Below are 27,934 nucleotides of genomic sequence, written 5' to 3'. Positions count from 1 at the left end.
GTCGACAACCCTGAAGTAAAAGTACCAAAGTTGGAACGTCTTTGGCTCACTGGTAAAGGTCTCAGGCTGGACGCAGTGTCTGCTCAGGATTACTGATAGGAGCAGGATTACTGCCGCAGCCATGCATCATCTGTAGGGTAAACCTGCCTGTCAACAGTTTAAAGCAGCTCAAGAATCCAACGTCTGGTGAATTCTGGAAAAATATCAGACGGATTGCTCGGCCCTTTCTAACCAGCTAGTCTGTCACGATGTTTTTGCTCAATACTTTCAAGCCTCTTATTTATCAGTATGATTGTTATGTTGGAAACTGAAAGGAATGTTGCCAGATGCACTGAGAAAAGTTCTATTTCAGATTAAATGTGCTTTTAAAACTTTTTTTGGGGGGGTTTATACAGTGGTAGCAGTGGATTTAGGCTGGTCGTAAATAAGGGACATTGTTGACAAGATAATATCAAGCTGTACTCTTAAAAACTTGCAGGCCCCTCATTAAAAGCCACCGAGTCATGATCATAACAAATGACAAGAACTGCTTCACCTCGGACTGTCCACAGTCAGCAAGCTAGCTGCAAAAGTTTTCAACTGCAAACAGATCTTTCCTGGATGTGAGGACGCGCAGAAAATCTCAGCCTCCTTTAAATTTACTTTGAAATGACGGGAAGAGGAAATTGAGTAATTTTGTCAAGCACCTGCATTTTGCTTTGGAAAATTCGAGATCGATGAGGGGGTCTGCAGCTTTTCTCAAAAGCAATCTGGGGGTGATTCAAAGAAAAAATAAAATGGTAGGAACAATTTCTCAGATTGGCTGGTCATGTGCTGAAACACTGCCAACAGCCTAAAGATAAGTGAAACGCCTTTTCCATTGAAAGACACTATGTCAGAGGATACTGGAGGGTCATTATTTGGGTGATTGCATCTCAATACCTTTCTAAATGGTCCCATCATGTGTGGAAATTATAGAGTAGAAAGCAGCTTTTTGTACACAAGGTAAATGTGCTTCTTCTAAAAGGCTAATGATTGCAAATACCAACATTATTGGCAGTCAGTGATGTTTGAGGAAAAAGGATGAGGGAGCAGTCGTCACAGATAAGCTTTATGTGAGTAAGACTCTCCTTGTAGGAATATCGCATAAATCTCTTGCAGGCATTAGTGAATAACATGTTCACCTCACCCACTCAGCAGCGTCTGGTTCCTGTTAGACGCCTACTTTCATAATCAAAGACTTAATAAACCCCTCAGGAGGGGGGCTCATCCTCTTTTGTCACCCTCTCTGTGAACATTCTCAGCCTTATTTAATGCAGCGTTACTCTTCAGAGTTTTTATAACCTTTTTTCTATCTTCAAACCAATCAGCAAACAAAACTCCAAGGTCATAAATTTCACACGGTTTGATTTATTTGTCCACTACGTGCATTTCCTGTCCATTTAAAGCGTGTTTCTAATCTTTTCTGCTAACAAAGAAATAAAAGCGAGCGTCCATGTGGGGGAAGGCACATTAGGACAGATGATAAGAAATGAAGGCAGGCCTCATTGCTCACGCTGCCTGTTGCGGGTGTTTAATGTTTAACCGCCCCGTCCACGCAAGAGGGAGGAGGAAATCTGTGTGTTGGAAGTTTGCTAACAGCACTCAGAGTTGAAAAGGCTCGACTGCAGGAGGGCTTGTGAGGACCACGGGGGTCTGCACACTGTCATCAGGACTCCGAGGAGACGGGCCAGACCTGCAGGCTCAAGCTGGATTTGTTGAGCCAAGACAGCAAGTATTTTTGAACCTTACAGGAAGTACAGAAGTGCAAAGGAGCTCTAAGATTTTCTATTTGTTGAGATTTGAGGTTTCCACCCCTCTGGAAAACTCTCCTCAGAGAATCAGGAGTACTTTCTTTACAAAGGAAACTGTTCACTGCAAACCGCTACGCTGGAAAACCGGTCATCACTGGACCCCGGCTCTAATCACGGCGGCTTTTCCTGGCAGAACTGATAAGCTAATCGATACCTGAAAAATCTTAGCTCGCCACTCTGAGCCACCATGAGCGAGGAAGTGGAGATAGGAGAGGAGAAAGACTGGAGCGAACTCGAACCCAACTACCCTGTCAAGATCTTCCTGACCGTATTGTACAGCCTCATGCTGGTGGCGGGCATCGTGGGTAATTCTGTTACTATTAGAGTCACGCAGTTGCTGAGGCGTAACGGTTACCTGCAGAAGAACGTGACCGACCACATGGTGAGCCTTGCCTGCTCGGACCTGTTGGTGCTCCTCATCGGGATGCCGGTGGAGCTCTACAGTGCCATCTGGTTCCCCTTCACGTCGGCATCCGGCAACGTTTCCTGCAAGGTCTACAACTTTCTGTTCGAGGCCTGCAGCTACGCCACCATCCTCAACATAGCCACGCTTAGCTTTGAGCGCTACATTGCCATCTGTCACCCGTTCCACTTTAAAGCGTTCCGAGGGCGGCGAACCTCGGCCCTCATCACCTTCGCCTGGCTGGTGTCCTTCCTGGTGGCTCTGCCGCTGCTGATCGCCACGGGGACGGAGGGGCACGTCCCCCTCCGGCAGGACACCCCCGTCCAGAATCTGACCTTCTGCACCAACCTGAGGGAGCGCTGGGTGATGTACAGGGTCAGCATCTTCATGGCGTTCATCCTCTACTTGGTCGTGCTGGTGTGCGTGGGCTTCATGTGCCAGGGCATGATCCTGGTGCTGCGGAAGTCGATGGGGCCCAAAGACGGGGAGGACAGCGACACTCAGACATCATCCAAGCATGAAAGTGAAAGGGTGAAGACAGCCAAGAAGCAGACCATCATATTTCTGGGTAAGTCTTTGACTTCATATCTCGGAGCGGGGTCAATCAGGGTCTGAATACATCTACAAGTGGTGCACTCGTCCATTATATTTTCTCAAGCGCATTAATTTTCTACTGGAACTATACACCTGTATCTGTTCAGATGGCTTGCAGGTCCACCTGTGTGTCCAAAAAAAAAAAAAAAAAAAAAAACGGTCACACAGATTTCATGATCAACTCCTATGTTTTCACGTCTTACATGAAACATTATGTTGTCGCGCAGTAACAGATGTTTCCCTCCAGGAAAAAAAAAGTGAAAACATAGTCTCCATACTCTCTAAACATTCAACTAATATATAAATAATCGTTGTATTAATGCATGATGACTCTCACATTAAAGTCGTCGGTTCTGCTGTACATCCTCGCTTTACAGAACAGACATATACCAGAGCAAAAACATGGAGAATACAGACGAAACACATCACCCAAAAGAGAAGGAAACCAGAGAAATACAGGCAGGAAAAACAGAGCAACAAGATTTTAAAATAGAAATACAAAACTTGAATGTACAATATCCAATACAATAGATTTTTTTATTACTGGACATGTAATAAATTATGAGTAGTAAGGAAAAATTGTAGTGACACATCTCAAATTTTTTAATTTGAATTAATTGTAAAATATCTTTATTCAAAGCTCATTTCTCAGACAAATACGGTAATTTTTGTAGGCCTATAGTTAAATGCAGGAATTTTGCCTGTTAAGAAAATAACCTTATTAGATATGTAAAGCAGATCAAAAGTTGGTGATTTGCATACTGAGAGTACAAAATGTTCAGTAATAACTCAGGATTTTAGAAATAAATTACGAGTAATTAAGGAGTAAAATTATGAGTATGAGTAAATTTACACTCTCAAATGAAAACATCGTCTTAGGACAGTACCTAATGACAATAATGTCATTAATAACACAAGATAACACATGAAAATGACTGTTTGCATGTTCTGTCATATTTATGATGTTTAATGTCATTTTTAATTTCTTTATCACAAACAGCAGATGAGTGAAATAAAAAAAATGTAAAAAAAAAATTATTTGTATTTAATATGAGACTAATAAGATTTATGTTTGACCAAGAGATACAGGAAGTTCAGCATCAGTACCATACCAGCAGCTCACTGTTCTAAATAGCACGTTTTTTTTAGATTTTTGCGAGCATTGATGCAGCTGCGTCTCCTACATCTGGAACTCAAAAAGATTATAGATGTCTACGTTATAACCAATACTGAGATTCACATAATCAATAAAAATCCAAGCTGTTAAAGCAGTGATTGAAATGATGCTTTTAGAAAAGGGACTGGTTCATTCTGACGTGTTTTTCACATCTGAATAAGCGAAAACATGACAGAAACATATGAGAGGGACATGTTTTTTGTGCGAACAGTGTTGTGTGGATTGGCGTTATTAACACTGAATCCAGGGACGTGCAGACGTGCCACACAGCCTTTTCATCTGTTTACAGCGAAAACACCACTTTGACTGTGTGCCAGAGGTGCAAGTGGCGGAGTCTCCACTGCTGGGGCCATTCAGATGATTGATTTCACACACGCGGCTCTTTGTTTGGGGTGTGCTCTTGCAGATGTACACCATCTGTGGCAGTGCGGGTAGCTTGTTTAAGGTCTGTTGACATAGCGCCTCAGCCTTGCAGACGGCCGCGTGCATCGCGGAGACGCGCTCAGCTCCTCGACACTCTCAGGATGTAGAGCTGAAGTCGAAGCTGACAGCTCGTGAATCACGGGACTGGAAGAGCGCTCCTATTTACAGTGTTACAAGATGACATGGTCAGGAAGCGTGATTCCACTCAAACAACACTGACATGCAGCCCTGCAGGATTAGAGGAGCTGGAGGAAGCCCACGAGAGGCCTATTTCCAGAGCAGCCAGGTGTGTGATGGTCAGATCAGATTTTAATGACAGAGTTTGGAGACTGTGGGAGGCTGTGGGGGGCTGTGGGGGGCTGTGGCGGACATCCTGTGGTCCTGAGTCTTGTCTCAGTCCTCTGGGTATCATCTCGCCTTGGACATGAGAGGAGAGCGACCAGGAGACGTTAGCAGATGCTGATACGCTCGGCTGAGTCAGATGGGAAACACACCAACAGACAAATTCCCCAAGTCCCCCGGCCTTAAACCGCCAGCTGGTCACACATGGTGAACACATGAATATACGTAGAGCGTACACACTTGAGCTCGATCGCTCACTCTGGTTTAAGGAACTGTGACATACATCCACCCCTGAAGTAATACACACACCAAAATACCAACTTTTCCCTGAAAGCAGCAATGCAAAGAGCAGGCATGAGCTGAAAACTGCGTCTTGTGGCCTGAAATCTTTTACTGTTTTTAGTTGAAGGCTTTGTTTGAGTATCCAGAAACCTGTAAACTCTCAGACATGCAGGGACAGAGACAGGAACCGAGACACTCCTCCTCCTCCTGTTGAAGGTACCTGATACATGGAGTATCAGCTGATTTAGAGACTGTCTCTGTGGAATGTGTTGCACAATGTATTGTGCAATATTCTGAACTGTGATAAGTCCTGCTGGGAACATTTATTTAGGGGAGAAGCACAAAATCAAAATGAAAATCACCAGAAAAACCAAAAGGCAACATTTCCTCTGCTGGGAAGGAACTGCAAATACATGTATGTATGAACGAATGAAAGTGTGAATGAAGAATGAAAATGCAGCGTTGTGCACACGGCTAAGGTGCAACTTTTCTAAAGTACTGTGTCTCTGCCCCAAGCTGTAGCCACTGCTGTAGTTAATAGTTCTTCTGCTCATGCATGAATAGACTTACAGTAACAAACACGACTGCCTCCAGAGTGTCATGACTCCACGTCCAGATTCACAGTTTTCAGTGTTTCTGCCACTGTCATGCAAACACAAAGCTTTTCTGAAATGAAAACGCCAAAACCAAGCATTCTCATTTGAAAAGTCTTGTAAACAGGGCCTCAGTGAGGTTCTGAATAAAAGCCTGACACTCCCGAATGTGGCTCTGAATCACAGCACTGGAATTCAGACGGTAAATGCTCAGTTTCACATTTTCAGAGTATCGATTTCAGAGTCCAATTGTTTGCTGATGGAGTTCCAAACCCATCAAACCCAAGGTGACGCTGACTAGTGATTAACACAGCCAAAGCTGGAGAGGTAGAGTCACACAGGCAGAGCTGCCAGGGTTTATTCCAGCCCGCAGGACAGAGTTTGAACACCTTCAGGGTGAGATGGGATTAGCTGTTGGAGTTATTTGAGAGCTGATGTTGACCAGACTTCCCAGACTTTAGGAAATAACCTCCGCCCACATTTGTTTGGCTGAAGATGAAACGAGCCATCATCCGCTCCTCAGGTTATGAGAACTTTAAGTGTTCATCATGCTCCGATTTCAACAGACAACTGAGTGGAATTTATTAAAGGGGACGAGCCCAGTTTGAGTCTCAGCTCTGAGGAGAAACGCACAAAAGCAACAGTAAAACTCAAACAACACAGAGGACTCTGTGAAAGTAAGACATTTTGCAGTTTCAGTGAATGTTTGTGAATTTGATGGGAGCAACTTAAAACAGCTAGATTAAAGAATAAGTTGTGATACTGGTTACAAAAAAATCTATTCAGGTTAACTGTTAACTGGATAGTAACATGATCGGGTGTGAAAAGAGCATTTTAGTGCTGCAGAGAGTTTTATATCAAAATGGACTGAGAATCACCCAAAAGTGTTTGAAAAAATGTGAAATGATTTCAGGAAAATTGCCATTTATGTCACGCAGATGTGAATTTGAAGATCAGCCACAGACTGTAATATCGACCAATGATTCTGGGAATGTGGAGAAATCTGTGTGCGGAAGCTGAAGGTCTGCGCTGGATGCCCGTCAAGTTCAGGTGACGCTGGTTAAAAAACAGACGGTTATTTCACTGGAAATAAAAAAATAATGGAAATGGAAACACTTTCCTAAACATGTCGTGAAAGAAAGCACACGCTGTTTTTCATCTGGTGTGATATTTAAGAAGAGTTTTGTTTTTAAATCACTGCCTTTTCTTTCTGTAATATGCTGAAACATCACATTTACATGCTTGCAAATGAGTACTGTTTTAAAATATAGAAAATTCAAATCAAAGTTATTCACTATGGCAGTGGTGTGTGTAGTAGCAGAGTTTCCACCTCCTACAGACAGAGTTGGAGTGTTTTCAAAGACAAACTGTTTACACAACAACACAAAGTTCCACCTTGGGAGCAGTTTTTTAGAAAGTTCTGTTTTCGGCATAAACAGACACCCAAAATGCAACGGAAGGTTTGTGTTTTCACTTGAAAACATTTGTGAGTAAAAAGGGCCTTCAAGTTATGCTGTAGTTTTCACAAATAACTCGCCACTTTTGATTATTAGAAGGCAAGTCCATTACTTTTTAAAGAAGTAACTAGTAAGTGTTATCAAGTATGTCTCTTCAGAGAGACAAAAAATTGTGTTGCCAGATTTTATCTGCAACAAGCCGTTCAGATCACTGTTGCTTTAACTCTCATTTCTAAGTTTTTTTTTTTTAAAGTTTCTTTTCCTATATTGGCTAAAAAACACATTTTCTGTATTTTTTGTCTGAAGTAAACACTTCTCTCTTCACTCCTTTGATGTCAGTTGTTTTAAACGTTGTGAGATGAATTTGAGAGGTGTCGGATGCTTGCCAGGGGAACATGAGCTGGGATTAGCGCGGGTTACCTTTATCCCGCTGATTAAATATCGCAGCGATCTCGATCTTAAAATAGAATTCCTCACACTGTGAGAGCTGAAGGTGGGTTCAGGAAGAAGGGCTGAGATGAAGACGCAGTGTGGCGTGAGAACAGTGGGGAGCGAGGCGGTGACACACAGCAAAGAGAAGCTATTTATGCCATTTTACACCTGCTGGCCCCGTCCAATCGATCCAACATTCAGGATAATGTATAATTTTCAAAATTTTACATCACAAATTTTTGATTTCCCTCAGAGATACACAGTAGGAAATGTGCTGAGACCAATAAAATAGATGTTTGGAATCACTTTCAGCTGATCTTCATCTTAAACAACCAGTTACCCCAAAAGCAGCATCTAGTAGCCATGATATTATTGTCGACCATTGTGAACTATCTTTAATGACACTTCTCTATCAGAATCACCAGCTTCTGCAGCAATCTGAACTATTTTTGGTTCCAAGTCTTTATTCCAGATACACTGGATCATTCTTCAGGAAGAAAAACACTCTCCTTTGCGATTCATCTTCATATTAAAGACTCCCTCGTGGAGCAGTCTGATTTAACGTGCTAAGCGACTGCACATTCATTATGTTCCATTTACTCAGAAAGACCAGTGTAATTTTCCAGTTTCCTTGAATAAGGCAATCCTGATTCAAGCTCCAGCCCATTGAACGCCTCATTATGCTTAAGGTACACGAGTTTCTACATCCTCCTGACCTCCAGCAGACGGGGGAGGAGAGGCCAGCCGCCATACAATCAGTTTATGAAAAGGGGAGCTTCATCCATTAGTCACAATCACTCTGGCAGGATGTAGCCTGTGTCTGTTCCGCACCTTCACACTGAGCGTTATCGGCTGAAGCGAGCATGGTGAAGAAGACCAGGAGGAGGAGGATGATGGGAACGATCACATGACTGTGAGCACGAGGTGAAATGCCTCATGAGTTATTGTATTTAGGGTTAGATTGTAGTAATACTGTTGACTTAAGTCGAACATCGATCAAATATTACAACCATCCATTAACAGTGTTGTGTTGCTACATTTATAAATTCCCCCTTTAATCAGTGTGATTAAATTCTGTCTGATTGAGAAGTCAGATTGTCTTTTTTACATGAATATTGAAGAGAGGAATCAGACTGATGTGAAGGGCAGAGTCAGTGGAACAGTCCCACAATGCTTTCTACTGTCAGTTTGTCCTTTTTACACATGATCCCAAATCCAGCTTCACTCTGAAACCTGCCCAATTTAAACACAGATTTGTTTTGTTGACTAATTGAGCTAACTGAAATCACTGCATTGAGACGTTGTCCTGAAAACCAGGCCTTAAAAACCAAAGACACGGCGACCTTGTTTAGAATCTGATCAGGAAAAGACAGATGTGTCTTAAAGAGCAGGGTTGTTTCTTCAATCCACCAGTCCTGCTTTGTCACTTTCATTTTTCTCTAAAAATTGTGCGCGAAGCATCACGTCATGAAGTTACGTAACAGACGTGCGGAGCCAGGGAGACATGATTGGAAAGATGCTGACACATATTCTCATTTATCCAGGCAGCAGGCATGTGAAAGTAATCGAATCAGGTCAGCTGAACTTGGCCATATTTCCTGGATGATGCCAAAGCGTCTTCCAGCACATGCGACCAAGTCCAGACGACCCGATTCAGTCACTTTGACATGATGGAGATGAGTACATGGACTACATGTGGAGTAATGATATAAAAGACTTATTCAGAACGTCATTTCTCTCCGAACGGTAAATGATCTGACTGCTTTTCCACAGATAATTTCATTTTAACTTCATCTCAAACTCTTTTTTTTTCTCCAATCCCATGAAATCAAAATTAGTTCTGGAGCTGCAAACTAGATTTAATCTGCAAGTTTTACATTGCAATTCTATAAACAAGTGCCATTAGATAAGTACTTTTAGTAATGGCTAATGTTTCTAATAGATGTTTGTTTTTAATGATTTCTGCACATAGACGTAATGAATCCAGCAAATCTCTCTTAAACTCGCTTTTCTTTTAAGTTTCTTGATTTTTTTTCCATTCATCCATGGTTATATCTTTGTATGTGTATGCGCCAAATTGAAATCCAATGTAATCTAAAAGCTGCTACACTGAAGCAAAACTATTTAATATTTTGTTCACACGTCAGCTCTGATTGCAAGATAAGATTTGCTTTGAAAGAAGTCATGAGAAGGCACAACAAAGAGGCTGCAGTTGCAGATCCCTGTCCTAAAACTCATCACCTAACAGTGTTACCATAATTACAACATATATTAATTGCGTGGCTAGATTCCCAGTCAGGATCAAAAAGTGTTGTCCTGAACCAAGTTATCAGCCCTGAGCTCCAACCCACAGAGTTTAGCCCTAATCATCCACCGGTGCTGCTCTTAGACTCCAACCAGCACCAAAAAGTTTGGTAACAACCATAACAGATATCCATTAGTGGTGTTCTAGCTCTACCATAGCCTTAACTCTAATTATACCCCGATTGTATCGCCTCACCTCTCACTGTCACCTAAAAGAATTTCCCTAATCCTCAACATCACCCAGTGCCAATGCTCCTGCGCCAACCATTATCCAGCTATCTCCCCAAAATGCCTCTCATTATTATTTCCTAAACCCTAACCATCATCGAATACTAAAATACCAAACTTTAATAGTCTCTCAGTGCTGTTGCTCTGACTGTTACCATCTAATAGTGTCGCCTAGACCTCACCTGAGCCATAGTATGTACGTACGCCTGTTTTTGGACTGATTTTTACACTAATGTTTTCATTATAGTTCTTATTTTATGCATGCTTGTGTAAACGTGTGTGGTGTCATTGCTCCAAAACAATCTACCAGACAATGCGAATGAAAATGAGTTCATACAAGACAAGCTCAGCTCATGCTTAGCTCTGTGTGCAAATTCAAATTAGGAACTTTGGTTCTTCCTTTTTATTTTTTTTTAAGATCCATGTTCATTAAGAGCAGGGATATTTGCAAATGAGCTCAGTCTCTCCTCTATGCAAATACAACACTGGATCACTCGGGTTTCCTGTTCATATACCTTTTTTGCTAAATTTCCGTCTTCGCAGTCTGAACTTGTTCATGTTCCTGCATCACGTACAATTTCGTTTGATTTCTGCGTCGTCCCCAATGAATGCAAATCCGACTGAGAACATTTGCACAGTGAATGCGAATGTGAATATTTAGAGTGATTAATTTTAATGTGAGTCACATTTCAGTCAGAAAGTTCAATGATCACAGTTATGAGGGAGAACAAACAAGTTATTCCCAGAAGAGAAAGATGGCACTTCTGTAATGAAGCTTTCAACTCATGGAAATGTCTGCATTTGCACGTACTCCATGTGGAAGGAGAGATTTTTCTCTGTAAACAATGTGCTTTCTAATTACCCATGGAACAACACTGAGCGCAAAATGGGAATCTTTTAAATGTATTCAAGGGAAGATGACTGAGTCACTTCATGACAGCGGGTGGTAAGATCAGGGGTTCGGTGCAAATTTAAAGGGGCTGTATCATACTTTTTTAGCTCGTCCAAACCCTAGAAATGACATTAACATGGTAACAGTTCATTTTCGGCGCCAAGTTATAGTCATTTTGTGTGAAATAAAAGATTTTCTGGGGCTAATTCTGAAACCCGGAAGAGAAAACGCTCTGTTTCACTAAAATCCCGCCTCTCCCCCTGTGGACTTTGACTGACAGCGAACTTCAGCCAATCAGCGCTTCAAAACAAATACGCTAGCTAGCTTTAGCTCTTTAGCTCTAGCTTCTCTACACGCAAAGACACGCGAAAACGTCTTTTCCTGTTAGAAACTCACCAAGCGCAGACCCTTCAGACTCTTGCTCTTGCTTGATTGCTGCTTTCAGACGATGGTTAAAGTTTATCTCCGTAATCGGAGATACAAAAAGCAGCAACGCTGATTGCCGAGGGCCTGCGGGAGTTGGGGGGCGGGGGAGCCATCTTCTCCATGCAACGTGAACATGGGAAACAGGCCGTTTTCACGGGTGCGGGAGGGGCTGCCTCTCTGAGCAGCACAAAAACGAGGAAAGCTCAAACACGCAGGCACGAAGGAAAAAAAAAACACTGGGGTGTTTTTGGTGAGTACGTAACTATATAACAAAGTTAAAACACACAAAAAGTGAATTTTGCATGATACAGCCCCTTTAATGCAGCAGTCACAACCGCCTGACCTGACTGCAGTTACCTCATCTGACAAAGGAAGACATGGCAAATACAAGGTGTTATGGTGCGTTCACCCCGGACGCGTCGCAAGCGTCTCGGGCGGCGCTTTTCTATGCAAAGTCTATGGTGGACGAGCGTCGTGGAGCGGCGGGGCGGCACTTCAGGAGCGTCAGGAGCATTGACTTTTCAAGCGTTTCGAGCGTCTGACGCCCACAACGCGCGTCCCCGGCGTCAGGAGCGTCGTGAGCGTCGCTTTTTGAGAGTTCGGAAAACTGAACTTTCGACGAGCTGCCGCTGGGCGTCAACCAATCAGAGACGATCCCTCCGGTGCTACGTCACTACGTTCACGTCAGGACCAGGAGTCCGGAAAAGAAAGACAACGATGATTGTGGCTGTGTGCGCTCGTCCTGAGCTTTATGACACGTCGTCAGACCACTACATAGACAAGAACAGAAAAGATAGGGTTAGCTAGCTAACAAATAAAGCCAAGCCACTCTGCTGATGTGATCCGCCATAGCTGGAAACAGAAATCACAGCCTCCCGCGCGCCAATAAACTGACGCGCGTCGTGAGCTTTGTGACCACCTGGTGTCAAGCGTCATGCTTGAAGCTTCACAAGCGTCAGCTTCGAGGCGTCCCAAGCGTCGACAAAGCCCACGACGCGTCCGGTGTGAACGCAGCATTAAATAAACAGTTGGGTCTTTCTTCCTCTCTTCATAAGGCTGGTGAAGGACAGGAGAGCAGTGTTTCCACCTCCTCAGTAACTTTTATTTGTCCTTAAATTCACTAAGTCAGTAAAAGGCACTGTCTCATAATTTGCAGAACTGATTGCATGTTTAAAAAAAAGAGGACAGGAAGAATGCAGTGACCTTTAACCTTCCTTCTTTAGGGCCAAAAATAATTACCTCCGTTTTTTCAGGGTTCAGCTGTAAAAACTTTGGACACGTCCACTCATTAATTTAATTTCTGCACTTAACTCAGCAGGTATTTGGTAGACTTAGTTCTCGGGATTGATCTTGATTTTGAGATCACTTCTTTGTGGTCTAGGTCTCGTCTAGGTCTCAACAGTCTATGGTCACGGTCTCGGAATGTCTCGGACTCTCTGAGTGGTCTCGAAGGGATATGTAAAATGCAGCTGGTGGTAAATTTTTAAGGTGGGGCTTCATCATTATTCAGTTTCAGTGCATTTACATTGCAACTCTTCCAGGCAGGGACATCTGACTGTCTTTTGAAAAAAAAAGTTTTATTTTTAGGCCAACTTGCCAACATTTAACAGAAAAACTTTCTCACCAGCAGCTCATTAATTGTGTCTCTGCTGCGGCAATTTGTACCTTAGTGAGGAATGTTTACAGAAATGAAGAAATGACACACAAAAAAACAAACGTGGAGTATCTGTGAACCTTATGCAACACAAAACATATTACAATCATGTTGTTTTTACTTTTATTGGCAACAAAAACAACTTTAAACTTATGTAATTGTCCACATCTCTTAAATTTAAATAATGTCCATATATCTTACACTTAAATAACTTTACCACACTTCAATCATGTGTATTTATCTCCAGTTTTGGGCAAGTCACTTTTAAAAAGTAGTTATAGTTACTATTTACCTCTTAAAAAAAGGAACTAATTACTAGGCAAAGTAGCTATTGCATTACTTTAGAAAAAAAAGTGTTTAAACATGTCAGAATTTGGATTCCCTTTTAATGGAACTTTAGTAACATGTTCAATTATTGATAATAAAACTGAAAATATGATTAATGAAATAAATGAACACTTGACAGAATAAATTACAAAAAGAAAACACTACATTAATCTAAATTATTCAAACGTTGCTGTGTGATAATATGAGTCAAGACACCAATCAAATTTAATTTCTAACTGTAGATAGCGTTTCTACATCCATTGACATAGATATATGTCGTGGTGGCGGTGAGGTGGTGGGGGTTAATTGTCATGTCAGACTACAAGTCTAGTATTTGGTGCTGTGGTCATTTACTGACACTGATATAGAGTTGTGTGTCATCTGCATCATACTAACAGGAGCTGCTATGTTGTTGATTGCAGCCAGTCACAAAGTGTTATGTCGTATATTATTACAGATCAATAAATGGATGCACCAATTTAATAATAGGAAAAAAACTGTCAATGACAAACTACTTTAGCCAGCTATGAGCAGACAGATGTACTGACTGTTGTTTACAGTAACATATTTACAATCTGTCTACAGCTTTATGCTGCCCTTGAAAACACCTCTCTGTTGATTTTCATTTGGTACAAGACTCATATTACCAGCCTACTAATATCTAATTTTGACTATAACCACTGTTTCTACTGACTATGCTCTAGAGGCTCCTGGTGCAGTTAATTCCAAAAAGGATGGGTTGAATCCAGGAAAAAAAAAAACCTTCTCCAACAGGTTCAATAAAATATTGCTTTCTGTCTTTAGTGTTAGTGGTATGACCTCAGGAACATAATTATTTTTGATGGTCACAGAGTTTGAGTACACATGTTTTTACTCTAAACAGATTTTCCTTTATCTTGCAATTGATGACAGTCCAGAAAAAAGCAGATCTAATTATCATGATGAAATTTTCTGGAATATGAGTATTTAATAAAAAAAACATCCTTGATAGCAGGTGGAGACAAAGCCATTTAGGGCAGGATGTTCAGTTTGAGGTCAGCAGATGAATTAAAATTGGGCTTACATGCACAATAATGGAGCATAATATTGACACATTTGAACCAGTTTCTAACTATATTGCAAATAATAACAAGTTTGTTTCATCACTCTTTTTCACATGTTCAAATAGCTTATTAAGTCTGTAGTTTTCCAATTGCTTGTCTCACTTTCCATCCATCCATCCAATTATTGATGGTATAATATAAAAGCACAATCCCATAGATCTGAACCAGAGTCAATGATTCCATCTTTGAAATTTGAAGTGAGGAAAATGCTTCAGCAAAAGGAGGAGGAGGGGGAGGAAGTCCTCTGAGATCAAAAATTCATCAGCCTTAACTTTCTTTTAAAGATCAGCAACATGCCCGGACACTCCTCAGCGTGTGATGGTCTTTTATGCAAACAGTTTGCTGGTACCTAATCTCAGCAGGAACTGAGTGGGATGTTCATCACACACACTTCATCTCCACGTCTTCCTCCTCTTATAACCAACAGCCTAGAATATTGATGCGAGTGTAAATATTGATGCGGACAGAAAGAAACTAGATTGTGTGTTTTTTAGCAGTTGTTGCATCTTTTTATTTTAGTTCCATGAGAAGTGCATTTTAACTTGATTCATGTTAATGAAGATGTCTTCAGTTTAAATCAATAAGCAGAACTCCTGAGGAAGCACACATGCAAGTCATATTCTGCTCACTTCCTATCTCCTCTTCAAAATTCATAGCAGCTCAGACTCACATAAGCATCAATTTGAGCAGCAATATACTGGAAACTGGACTTCATCATCTCCATAATGGAATATTACATTTTTACTGAATATTACTCCGAGGGTCATGACACAGTCTGCGTTTTTCCTTATTGACTGCCGGCTGCAGGTACGCTCTGAATTGGAATTTGAATATGAATGGTGCTGTTATTGAGACCAGCTGCAGATTGCATTGGTTTCCGCCTGGACGCTCGCTCCAAAACAGCAGTTCCTGTTGTATGTGCAGTTGTCAGTTTTCCTTTCGTCGCTCCACCTTACCTTGAGACAACTTTTAATCCTGCTCGGGCTCGGCGACTTTGGAGAGTAATTAAAAGCAGAGAACATCCTCGTTAAGTTTCCCCAACATCACGTCCAGGACACAAGGTTAATTGCTTTAGATAGTTGTTTTTTTTCCCCTCTTTTTTCAACCACTGCTAGGCGCTGGCATTTGTGAAATGAATATTAATTCTGTTTTTGCCGCCTTCTGCTTTTTTGGCCTGTGCCCTTTGACTTCTGCAAGCCATGTGGAACGGGAGCTCTCAAGCTGAATCGGTGCAGGAAGAATGGGAATAAAATGAGAGCGATGCAGTTTTTACTCCAGCGCTTTTTGTTAACATATGCAAACAGGATTTGTGGTAGAAATGGGGAAATGACGTTTTGCTTCATGTTGAAATTAAGTGCAAGGCATCTGCTCTTGAGCAGACGACCATCAGCTGAAGTGAAAGAAATATTCCTGATATGTAGCATCATTTTTCATTTTCATTTTTTTTGGAAAAGCTGTGTTTTTCCCTGTTGTCACAGGGAAAAGTGGGAGTATTTTTGCAACTTGATGGCAACTCCCTTGACGAATCGCACTTGAAGCAATTGAAGCATTTACTAATGGTTTCTTTCTTTCTTATGTCTGTATTCTTGCTTGTGTTGTACGTCGCTTTGGACAAAAGCGTCTGCTAAATGAAATTGTAGAATTGTAGAATTTTCAAAAAGTTGTGTTTTCAGTAGCTCTGAGCACCGTTGCCTTGTAAACAAGCCCCCAGAATGCAAGGAAGGTTGTTTTTTTTTTTCATTTGAAAACATTGTAAAAATGGAGCTTTATGTTGCTGAATGTAATACCATCAAATCAAGCAACCAAATCCAAAAGACTACACATAATATTTAAAAGGAGCAGTGTGTAAGTTTTTGGCTACAAAAAGTACAGTAGTGGATTGGTAGTGCATGCATTTTTTTTCTGCCCTTGCTAAGCACCACCAGCTTGGTGTTTCAAACTTGTGTTTAATGCTGTGCAATAATAAAAGTTATCAGAATTTTCTGCACGAGTTTTTGTGATGAATTGTAAGGAATGGTCCTTTTATCTGAGGTGAGTATTGAATTGAATTCAAAGTCCTTGAAATATTAGCATACTTAAAGTTGGCTGTGGTTTTTATTTAAATTAGATTTTATCAACATGCAAACGTATACATTAAAGCCGAGCAATTTGTCTTTGTGCTTTTTATACTTTGTGTATTCAGTGCCATCGAGCAATGGAATAAAGAGAAAAGAACAATATTACCATTTGATAAATTAATTGTCTGCTTCAGCCAATTGATTTGCACATGGACTTTATCATTATGTGACATAATGACATAATACTGCACTGTAAAAGTTTCTATTTTTATTTTTGTGATTCCAAGTATAAGTTTTGAAAATTATAAGTTTTTGCAATATATTTTGCAGTTAGTACCAAAAATTACTCCAATCTCAACATAAAGGCAGTATTAATTGTACTTACTTGAGGTAATTACTATGAAAAACATTCAAAACTCAGAGAGGCTTTAAGGGTGGTTTGATTGTGAGCTTGCTTTTATTGGCACATCATTCAATTAAATTCAGATTCATTTACATAGTGCCAAATACAACAATCCAACAGTACAGCAGCACTTTTACAGAGGAAAAAACCACAATTCCATACGAGGAAGCATCAGCGACTGTGGAAAGGAAAAACTCCTTTTAAAACAGAAGAAACTTGCAGAAACCAGGCTCAGAGGTGAAGCCATTCTGCAATTCCGGTTAGGGCGAGAGGATAGAAAGAGGAAAAGGATAGGGCCATCACAAAGATTGTGGGAATATTTTCTGGACTGGAGCCTCTTGCACGCTGGTTTTGACCAATGGGCTTTATGTTTGATACCCTTTAGAGGATGCATAGCTGGGTAAATGGATACATTACATCCAGCCATCCATCCTCTAAAAGCCTCTTTTTTTTTTTATAACCATTTGCATTATTGACCCTAATTGGTTGCAAAAAGCATGATACATCATCAGCTGCATGTGTGGTTTCCATAGAAAAAGTATTCGTGGAAGTTGAGCTCAGTGGTTTACAGCAGAACAAACACTCTCCCCTGATTCTCTGAGTCCCTTGATGATGCTTGATATGTACTGTAAATGCTGGGATTGCTTACATTATTGCAAAGTTACATCTCTGAAAAATTTCACTGACTTTGCAAAAAAAGTCTTTCTTTCATCCGCTGGTAAATCTCTGTCTATCTTTCTCATGAGCACCGTTGTCATGTAAGCAAGCACCCTAAATGTAATACAAATTTGACCTTTTTCACTTGAAAACGTAAACAGGTGCTGAGTTTCTGCAGCCGCTGTAATAAATAAGCTAGGAATATTAGCAAAATGTGTTATTTTACATGGTGTCTATGCTCAGTTTGACTCAAATCTCTTTGTGACAATTGCAAATAAGCACTAACATTGTCCCCAACTTTTTTGGAATTGCAGTTGGTCTGATCTGACCTGTAAAACTTTTCTCTGCTTTTGTTTTGTCCCACAGGTCAGAATGGAGTAGTGAAAAGTGCTGAGGAAAGTTAATTGAATTTTGAGTGCACATGGGCTTCAAGTCAGTTAGCAACAAATAAAGTTTCATCCGTATTCAGAGATCCTCCCGTTCGTGCTCTGTAAAAGATTTCCTGCAAAGACAAAAAAAGAAAAGAAAAAAAAAAAGGGGATTTCTTCAGTGCAGAGTCCTCTTAAGATGCTAATCAGGTGCAGACGAGGCTCATTGCTCATCAGTCATGCAGAGAAAATAAAATACTCAGAAAAGCACTGATACAACACACAATGCCGCACATTTAAAAAATTTTTTTTTTTTTTTTGCTTTGAAGATATCTAAAATTTGCATGCACAGACAGATTGGGGAATTCATTAAGAACGATAATAATCATCCAGCTAATTGTGAAATCAAACGTTGTGTCTTGATACCATCTAACAAGAGGAGGAGTGTGTAAAGGAAGAAAAACTTCACAGCTCTCTCGGCCGCTCATTGTCTTCTAATGTTCCCATCAGCCACTTTCCACCGCTCTGCTGCAACAGGACCATAGCTCATGATGTGCGGCGACAGCCCAATTGCCACCGATGAACCTCTTCCCTTCGGATCGATGCGGCTTATTTATTGTGTTTGACGAGAGATCCCGACTCCCCCGTTGGCCTGTTTGTGCTGCCTGGGTGGCCTCTTTCAAACCCCCTTACCGTCAAATAAAAACTAAACCTCTGGGAGGAGTTGTCGGGGTCTCTCTGAGCAGGTCGATGAATGCGCCTCATCATTCTTCCTCCCGAGCCATCGTCGTCTGCTCGGCACTGAGTGACAGCTGCATAGATAAGTAATAAGCTCCAGAGCTCCGCGGCCCCTCAGAGGCCAGCACAGCTGAAGGCAAGCCTAACGTGAGTGACAGCAGTGTGCTCAGCCTGCCGCCTGGGAGGCAGGCCTGCAGATGGCTCTCAAGGTACTTTGCGGCGTGTCAGCATTCTGAGGGGAATTCACACGATGCACTGAGCGGACGTGTTCACATATCTGCACTGTGCATGGTGCTCTAAACGCTGGTACTGTACCAGGCCAAGATGTGCTGCGAACTGACTGAAGCTTGGGTTTGGAGTCCCTGCTGTTTTAACTCTAGTCTTGTGCACGTTAAATGAGCAGGTCAAGTCAGCTTGATTAGCAGGTGCTAATGACACTCTGATGTGGTTCAGTCCGTGGCCCAGAAGGGTCAACGCAACTGCAAAAGCCACAACACAACAAATGCAAAGGCCACAACAGAAGAAGAACAGGCTTCGTTTTCATAAGACAACGTGTTCTGACAGAGTCTTCTGATTACAGGAGAGTTTAATGAAACGTTCTAAGAATTTCACCAGGGCGACCAGCACTGCTGCTCTGTGAAAACACATCATGACATTAACCACAGTCATCGAGCAGCAGCAGTTTACTTACATTTTGCAGTTGTGTTGTGGCTTTTGCCTTTACATTCACCTGTCTGGGCCACCGCAGGTTAATTGATGTCTGACAGAAGTTTGACTAGATCATGCTGACTTGCAAACTCAAACAATTTTTGCATTTTGCTGATTATTTACAAAGAATAACAAGGTGAGAGAAATGTGCAAACGGTACTGTTGAAGTGCAGTTTGTTTACATGTGTGTTTACATGGTTTAAAGCTTTAAACGAGTGTTTAAAGCTTTAAACCATGTGTTTAACCAGTGATTAAAGCTTTAAACCAGTGTTTACATGGTTTAAAGCTGTTAAATGGAGTGCAATCAACTCGAAACAGCATAGCTTCTCTGTAAATTTACCTGCTTTAATTTAGTTAATCATTAAAGCCCCAAAATGTGTAGTTGTGCTGTTGTAATTGAGTCTCTGTACAACGTTTCAAGTTCATTTCAGAGAGGTTTCGTGTTTACACTGAAAATTGTAATTTTCTTGTTTAGATACTGCTGAGTGTTGTTGTTCATTTTTGTATTGAAACCAGACACGTATGCAGAGAACAATATGGTGTGAACATTTTTTTTTTTATTTGTTTTGTGCCTATTGTAAATCATTTTGTGGTTTTTACCTGTGAAGGTGCTTTATAGATACAATTCACTTGCTAACATTAGCAGCGGAGGCACATGGATACTGATGTGGATAAAGTTGAATTGTTCTGGGTGACTCTACCTCTAGAGTCTCAGTAGGGTATTATATGGACCGGGAGGCATGACACTATCTAGGCGGCCATGTTGTTTCTGTCCATTTATCTTTATTTGTGTAAAAGCACTATTTACTGTGGACGTAGTGCACGTGTGCTGTAGCAGCGTTTTAGAAATGCAAAATGAGTGATGTTGTGTGTTATTTGTGTGAAATATCTCATAAACAGTGGGGATCAAACCAGTGATCATGATATTGGAGAACAACCCACTTAACACCTGAGTAATAAGCATTTGAATTATGTCAATGACACACTGTTCTCTTATTTTCCCGCTTTTCTACATTGTTAATGTCATCCATCATCACAGCCACTAGAGGTCCCCATAAATCCCCCCTCCATGCACCAGCAGATGGTTTTGGGACAAACTACCTGCAGCCTGTAACCTTCAGAAGCTGCCAACATCTGCTCAGTCTGCTGGGACTTTCCTATGATTCTTCATAGTTGCCTTATTTCAGCGAGCCCTTTTAGTGAACTCCTCATTTGAGCTCTTGTTAATATAAATAGATTACCTGGTGTGGTTTCACAATTCCAGTTCAGTTAAAAAAAAAAGCCCATAAGCGTGACGCTCACACCGTCCCCCTCATTTCACTGCTCTCTGAGAACAGATAGCGTCCGATTTTACGAGTGGGGTTTGAGCTGATGAGGGGAATTTCTGCAGACTCTTGGAGACGACAGCCTGCAGCTCCACAGCCTTGGAGGGGAAATTAGATTGGTGACTTACTGGTGTGTGTCTGCACTCGCAGCACATAACTCACACTGCAGGGACTCATCAGGTCTTCACTTTGTTGTAAGTACAGCGATTAGCTTTATATAGTGGTAAAGTGAAGGCTTTAATATCTTACAGCCACGATCAACTCAGCAGATTTTGGGACAACTTTTAAAACACAAGTGAAGTGAGTGTAGTTCGTAGCGAATCCCACTAATTCGTATTTTAGTTATATGATATGGACAACACAGCAGATATGAATTTAATATTTGATGCAAAATGTTTGCTCATTTAAAATTTAATGTCAGCAGCTTAGCTTGGAAAAGTGGGAATAATGAGTGAAAAACAGATGGAGTCAGAATAACTGGCAAGAAGTGAAGTTCAGAGAGATCAAGTGTCTAGAAGTAAACACAGTCTCCAAACTTTTGTGGAAATACAAAAAACAACCTATCTGTCCATCTGTCCATCCAATATTAATTTGTTTATTAGCAAGAGATATTCTGTCTCCTTTAGCAGACTACAACAAATTGTGTTCATGCATATTAATCAAGCTTTTATCGAAAGATCAATAGATAAATAGACCGGTGACACCAAATCAATGCATAATTAAAAAAAAGCCTACAACAGCAATGACGGGAATTAATAATATTATTATTGGAGGGTTACCAGCAATATGTTGGCTTGCAGGCACTGCTCACAAACCCGCCTGGTATGTACTGACCCTACAGTGAAGCATGGTGGTGGCAGCATCATGCCATGAGGGTGCTCCTCAGCAGCAGGAGGGATAACCCAGAGGATCATGTGAATCATCTGATTCCCATTCAATAATGAATAGAAAGAAATATCATCCCATACATGTAGATATTAGGAGGAGTGTGCTGTCACAATGCAGCACCAGGGGTCAGGGGTCATTGCTCAAGGATCCACAGTGATGACCTTCTGTCGAACCTGCAAATTTTAGATCCCAACCTTGTTTCTGTAACCTCTAGGCCGCCGCAATCAAATTCCTACTACCATAGCTACAAAGTTTGGAAACTTTCTAAAGGAGAAAAAGCTGTTAAAAGCTGCTGCGATACGCTGAATTATGGGCCTGAATGCCTTTGTTGGGATTCATGGAGGAAATGGCAGTTTTATCCCTTTAAAAATGCATTTACAACACAATGTGCAAATGGTGAAAGAGCCTGAATAATTTCCCGCTCAGGATGTTGGAAGTAATTGTTCTGATTACAGATTGAATGAAAATAATGATATCATAAAATGAGTCTTCATTGCCACTATTCAGAAAGCCCAGTCGAGACTGCAATGGAGCAGAACAGGACATTGTGAAACTGATTTCTTTATTTCACCTTGAACTGGAAACTGTCAACACGACTGGGTGAAGAGGCTCCTATCTGTTGCACAAACTTCAACTCAGAGCATTAATAAAACAATACAGCTCATATCGTCCCGGTAATAAAAACGAGAGTTCAGGTCCAGACTAGAGCTGCAGCGTTTCCTCTGTTTAAGAATTGCACACCGTAAGCTAGAAAAATTATCTGTCTCTCTAAATGTGTGGCCTTTGTTGTGCTTTTCATGTTTCTGAGGGGAAAACTGCAGGCCAGAGTGAGGACGTGGGTTTTAAGAAGCTTTTCATTGTCCTGTGGGATGCAGAGCTTGAAGGAGATTTGCCTCAATTAAAACAAAGTGGCATGTTTTCATCACGATCCCTGTTTTGAAGCAATTAGAGAGTGGGAGACGAGAGGATGTGCCCTGTAGGTTGACTGATGAGTCACGCCAACATGCCACTTCTGCTTCAGGAGAAAGCCTTCCCATGTGGCCAAATCGCTCTCGTGCTGCGGCAACGTTTACATGATGAATCGTGCTGTTAGTTTACAATTACCAACATGCAGCATGCGATACAGTATGTACTCTGCGTCACTGTGTGAATGGCGAACTGAGCCTTCAAATTTCATCACAAGTCAGGTCAGCGAAGAGTCTCGGTCTCCTGTAAAACTGAAGGATGTCTTGGATTTTTCTCCTCATTGTTACGTCTCCAAAAAAAATTCTCAGTGTATGAAATCTTTGTAGCTTTGCTTTTTTATTACAGAGTGGCTATTTGATGACTTTCACATTTTTCTTTTAGCCATTAGAAATGTGTGTTTGAGACTAAATCAAAAAATAAGCAGTTGCTGGGACTTGTACCTGAGGCCCTTTTTTCAAGTGAAACTAAAAACTTATTATTTATCACACACAACAGATATGAAGTGGGACAAAATGATCAATAACGAGAGTATAAATGGGCTTTAGTGTTTACAGCATAATGTTTTATCCATACCTACATAGATCAACTTATTACACTGTAGCAGCACCGACTGGAAGCGCCGCATAAAAACTAAATTGTTTCCAGCATTTCTATAAATCAACGTCATTTTCAAAACACGAAACTTTGTGGAAAAGTGATGTGTTTTCATTGGAGACATTGCTGTCTGAGTGTAGCCTAAAATCTACAACCGTCAAGGCCTGGATATTATCAAATATTAATGGGCATATCTGAAAGGATCCTGTTATTTCTACAAAAATAATATTCCAAAAAAAAAATTAGAAGCAATAATCCATTCAATTTGACACCAAACTTTTCTCAGTGCACTTGAGAAACTTCCACTCAGTTCCCACAAACTGCTAAAATCAATGCAGACAAAAAAATGTATCATCAATCTTTCAAACCTTCATTTGTATTAAGGAAGGACGCCCTCACTCAACTGGAAAAAAAAAAAATCATAGCTTTAGGAATTTACACCACATTTTCGTCTGTTTTGGTTACCTCGACAGATTAGCAGCGCAGATAAGATCCGTGTAAGCATGTTTTAGAAGGGTTTTGTCACAATGCTGACGGATTTTAAATCTGAACACTGAGAAGGCCTTTGCCAGTGTGTCAATGATTACGCTGAAATGTATCTTCTGCTACAGCTTCAGACATTCTAACAAGAGGACAAGCATCAGTCTCATTTCAGTTTTTAATTCTCAGTGCTACATATGAGATGGACAAGACCATCAATGGCCTTGCAGTTGAGCTGGAACTATTCGGAGTGGACGCTTTAAAGCTTTAGAAGTCTGGAAAGGAAACATGAAGCCATTGCCATTGTAACTTTGTACCTACTGGTTGTGTGAGTCGACACAGTGTAGCTCTCATCCTAACAGTGATATTGGGTCTCACTCTTTTTTCCAGTGCAGACATACATTTTAGTTCCTATTGTATAGATTTTAAAATTAACAACACGCAGGAATATTTCTCAATGAGTATCTTTATGCTCCATTGATCGGGTCCGACGCAGTCGCCACATTTATTCCTGAATTATTTGTTCCACCAGTCATAAAAACGGAGCAGTGAAGGTCTGACTCCTGCTCACAGCTGCTTGTTTAGATTACCTGCACCTCTGATGACAACGACAGAACCAGAAAAGGAGGAAAAATGAGTCCTTCAGCAAAGGTTAAGAAGGCCTCATAACGCCATCAGTGGACTGAGGTAACAGATGGCCACATGCACTCATGCAAGAACCCAGCCGACCCTGGTAAAGCTCCAAAGCAATCCATTCTAAACAGAACGGGGGACAAACAGCACTTGAGGTTGTCCTTCGCATGCTGATTAGTGGCAGACAATTAAAATAGTGAGCTGTAATTTGTGGATTTGACCACGCTGATGGAGACACAGTGTTCTCAGCTGTGGCTCAATCACAGCTGAATTAAGATGAAATTGAACGTGGTAGCTGTCGTTCTCTGTGTTCTGTCTTAATGAGCCTGTTGACATCTCATTTTCAGATTTTTTTACTCTCGCTTACACCCACTTTAGATCTAAATAAAACGCTTCGATGCATCTTTTTTTTCCAGATGTATGCACAAAATAGACGATAACAACCTGACTGTGAAAGTAGAAGGTAAAAAAAAAAAAGAAACACAACCAGAACTCCTCCTGCATTCCACTACAACTGCTAATGGCTTTATACACTTTGACTTACCTGTATAAAAGTGTGACTGAATATATATTTTGTTTAAAGTCTGAAACAGTCATGAATTCAGTCGAGTTTGTCCCAATGAAAGGTTCCTGACACAAGTATTATGTGATGCCATCCATCTGCAAACTAATGATGCCCATGGTTCGTTTATTCTTTAATATTAATGAGAATGACTGAGACACAGGACGGACTGTAAATCATGTTCTGCCAAAACATCAGGAGGAGGCAAAAGCTAGTTCATACAAGAACAGAAACTTCATCGCCAGTTTTCACCCTTGAGTTCAACTGCTCAGAGGATCCTGGAGGATGTTGCTCCAAGCCGTGCCACATGCTTACGCATAGAGTATCAATTAAAGGCATCTGATGAGAATAAGGTATTCAATCCCGCATCGGTACTCAGTATCGGCAAGTATTCCTAAATTCATGGAGTTTCTGCTGCTGTTGTGATGAGAGGCGTTTCCTCAGCTGGCTCCCGGACACTCTTACAGTCTGTACAGACTATGTTGTGAGATATTAAGAGATTTCATCTCTGTGGAGGTTCATCAGCAGGTGTTCATGAAAATTCTTCCTCTTCATCTTTATTGATCTATTTTAAGGCTGGTTTCTACTCCCCAGCTTATGTCTTTCTTTCTTTTCTTTTTTTTAGCATTCAGTTCACTGTGGACAACTTCCATTCACTTTGATAGATTTTGGCCATTAAATAGGTTTCCCTGCAATTTAATAGTTGTACATCAGCAGATTTCACAGTGACTGGTTGATATCACCTGCAGATATTCAGACTAACGGGGACGACAGCAGACTTCATTATGTCAGCCAACAAAGAGTGAGATGGTGTGCTCTGCCAGGCTTTTGTTACTGCGTTCATCCGCAGGATGAAATATTGTTACGACATCTCCATTTAATCAGGGTAAAACCAACATCTGCCTCCTGCTGGAAGCCTCTCCAGCTCCAGGCTGATTGATGAACTTCCAGCGTGAGACGATTTGCTGTTTTAAGCAAACTTGGTGTTGTACTCTTTTGATTGGATTCATAAAGCAAAAGCAAGTTTGTTGGTTTTCAGTTTGATTTTTCAGGCATTTCACATTTGTTTGAGGTCTCCCATTGACTCTGGTGGGATGCCGCTGGTGGGTATTGCATATGGATTAACTATTTAAAACGGGCATAAGTGTGGTGTAATGGCCAGTTTCTCATTTGTTAATTATGTTTACTTCAATTAACAGTGATAAATATAAAGAAAAATAAATTTAGAACTGTTATATTGGATGTACATCGACTGAAGTGTAGGTCTCCATGACATGGAGTGTGCACATGAGTATGGAGAAAACTGAATCAATCTTATTGTGTTTTTCATATTTATATAGGAATATGACAAAAACTGTTTGGGATTCTTTCACACAGCCGGTGAACAGACTGTGAGAGAAGCCAGAAAAACAACTTTCCAACTTGAAGTGGTTTTTAACACTGTACAATTATAAAACAAGAGTGGAATTTCTAATATGAATATGAAATATGAATACAGTTGAAGAGTTTTTATACAGTGGTAAAGTTAAATAAGTTGTTTAATCTAAAATATAATGAACTTCATAAAATAAGCTGGTTGAGATGTTCCACATGCTGCAGCATTAAGGGGAGATCTGTTTGTTGGATTGAGACAAAGCAGAGCTGGTAAAATATTACGATGAATCTGACTGAAATAAGAAAACATCACTTACAAATATCTCAAACAGCTCCAAGTTCATTTCTACATAAAGACGTCTTTATGAATATGTAAATATGTTTTTTATTGGATTAGTGGTCAGCACATTTGAAGATGACATGTTTGTTGAGCAGAACTGATCATTCCTGAAAATAATTAAAAGCAGAAAAGTGAAAATGCTCCCTCAGTGCAAGCAGTAAACCTGCAAACAGACACGCCTTTGGGTGTTTTTGGTGTTTTTCTGTTGCGATGGTGTGAATATTACAGCTTTTTTAAAAAGCATTTTAGCCAGTTTATCTGCATAGAAAACTCAGTTTTATCCACACAGATCTCTTGGGATGTTACTGAATTGTTTGATACACTTTACTGCAGACGGTGTTTACTGTCGGTTGGTTTTTGTCTTTTATAAATTTAATACCCAGGAGCATATTTACTACATTGTTGTCCTATTTTTACAGGTAGTAAAGCCTCTGTCCCTCTTTACCACAGACTCTCTCAAATGTTCCTTTTATCAACACTTATCTTTATGACTTATAAGCAATTATATAAGCTCTTTTCTATTAGACAACAAAGGTCCAAATTTCAATATATTTAAAAAAAAAAGAAAGTAAAAATGTCTTTCTTTACCCTTTTCATTTCCATTTTATGCATCATTTCAGCTTATTTGAATTAATAATTGGAGCGATACTTGTTAATAATCAGACTTTATGTCCTCATTACATCCCTTTATCATTTCTTACCACGCCCTTTTATAACCACTAATCTCAGTGACCTTTTGTCAGTTATATAATCGGTTTTCTATTAGGACTACAGGAGTCCAAATTTCAAAATCAACCAATATTTCTCATGAAGTGGGCTTGGAGACTTTAAGCCATACTTGGTGATATTCCCTATCACAGCCCGATAGCGGTGGATTCATGACAATGAGCGAACAGACCTTTACATCATGGGAAAACAGTGCAAAGTGCAGCGTGTGTAATCATTACCGCTCAATTCATAACGCCGCTGATAAGCACCCAGTCACCCACGACCAGCCTGCTCACTTCAACAACCAGTACCACTCAGATTTTTCACCCTCTTCGCATCCAATTATCATTGGAAAACTCTGTTCGGCATTAAATCTCACGCCGAAGGCAGCGGCACGCCGGAAGCTTATAGCGAACAGCTGCTGTAAAGCAGTTCCTCACGTCACCACATCATCTGCATATATAAAAAGATTCATTATGAGATTAGAAAAACAGCAGCAGCAGATGTTTAGCAGGCGTTTAACGGCGCCGACGACTGAAACATGGCGAGTTCGCGCCGTTAATCATGTGAATGGCACCTCTAACCGGCGTCGTCTGGAAGTTGAATAAAAACTAATCAAATTTAAAAAGATATTCACGCGCTCCTCCAGCATCCTGCAAATGAA

General features: G+C 40.7%; 1 protein-coding gene across 1 annotated transcript in view; it reads left to right on the top strand.

Moving 5' to 3' along the window:
• The first annotated feature begins 2,019 nt into the window (after positions 1 to 2,019).
• LOC115403388 (G-protein coupled receptor 39-like) overlaps positions 2,020 to 27,934 on the top strand; it is a 41,757-nt gene continuing 15,842 nt past the window's right edge. Inside the window, exon 1 of the mRNA XM_030112253.1 lies at positions 2,020 to 2,803. Within this exon, the coding sequence (XP_029968113.1) occupies positions 2,020 to 2,803 (784 nt within the window). The remainder of the gene's footprint in view (positions 2,804 to 27,934) is intronic.

Source organism: Salarias fasciatus, chromosome 16 (assembly GCF_902148845.1).
Source record: "Salarias fasciatus chromosome 16, fSalaFa1.1, whole genome shotgun sequence".
NCBI lineage: Eukaryota > Metazoa > Chordata > Actinopteri > Blenniiformes > Blenniidae > Salarias > Salarias fasciatus.
This window is presented reverse-complemented; position numbering and strand designations above follow the sequence as displayed.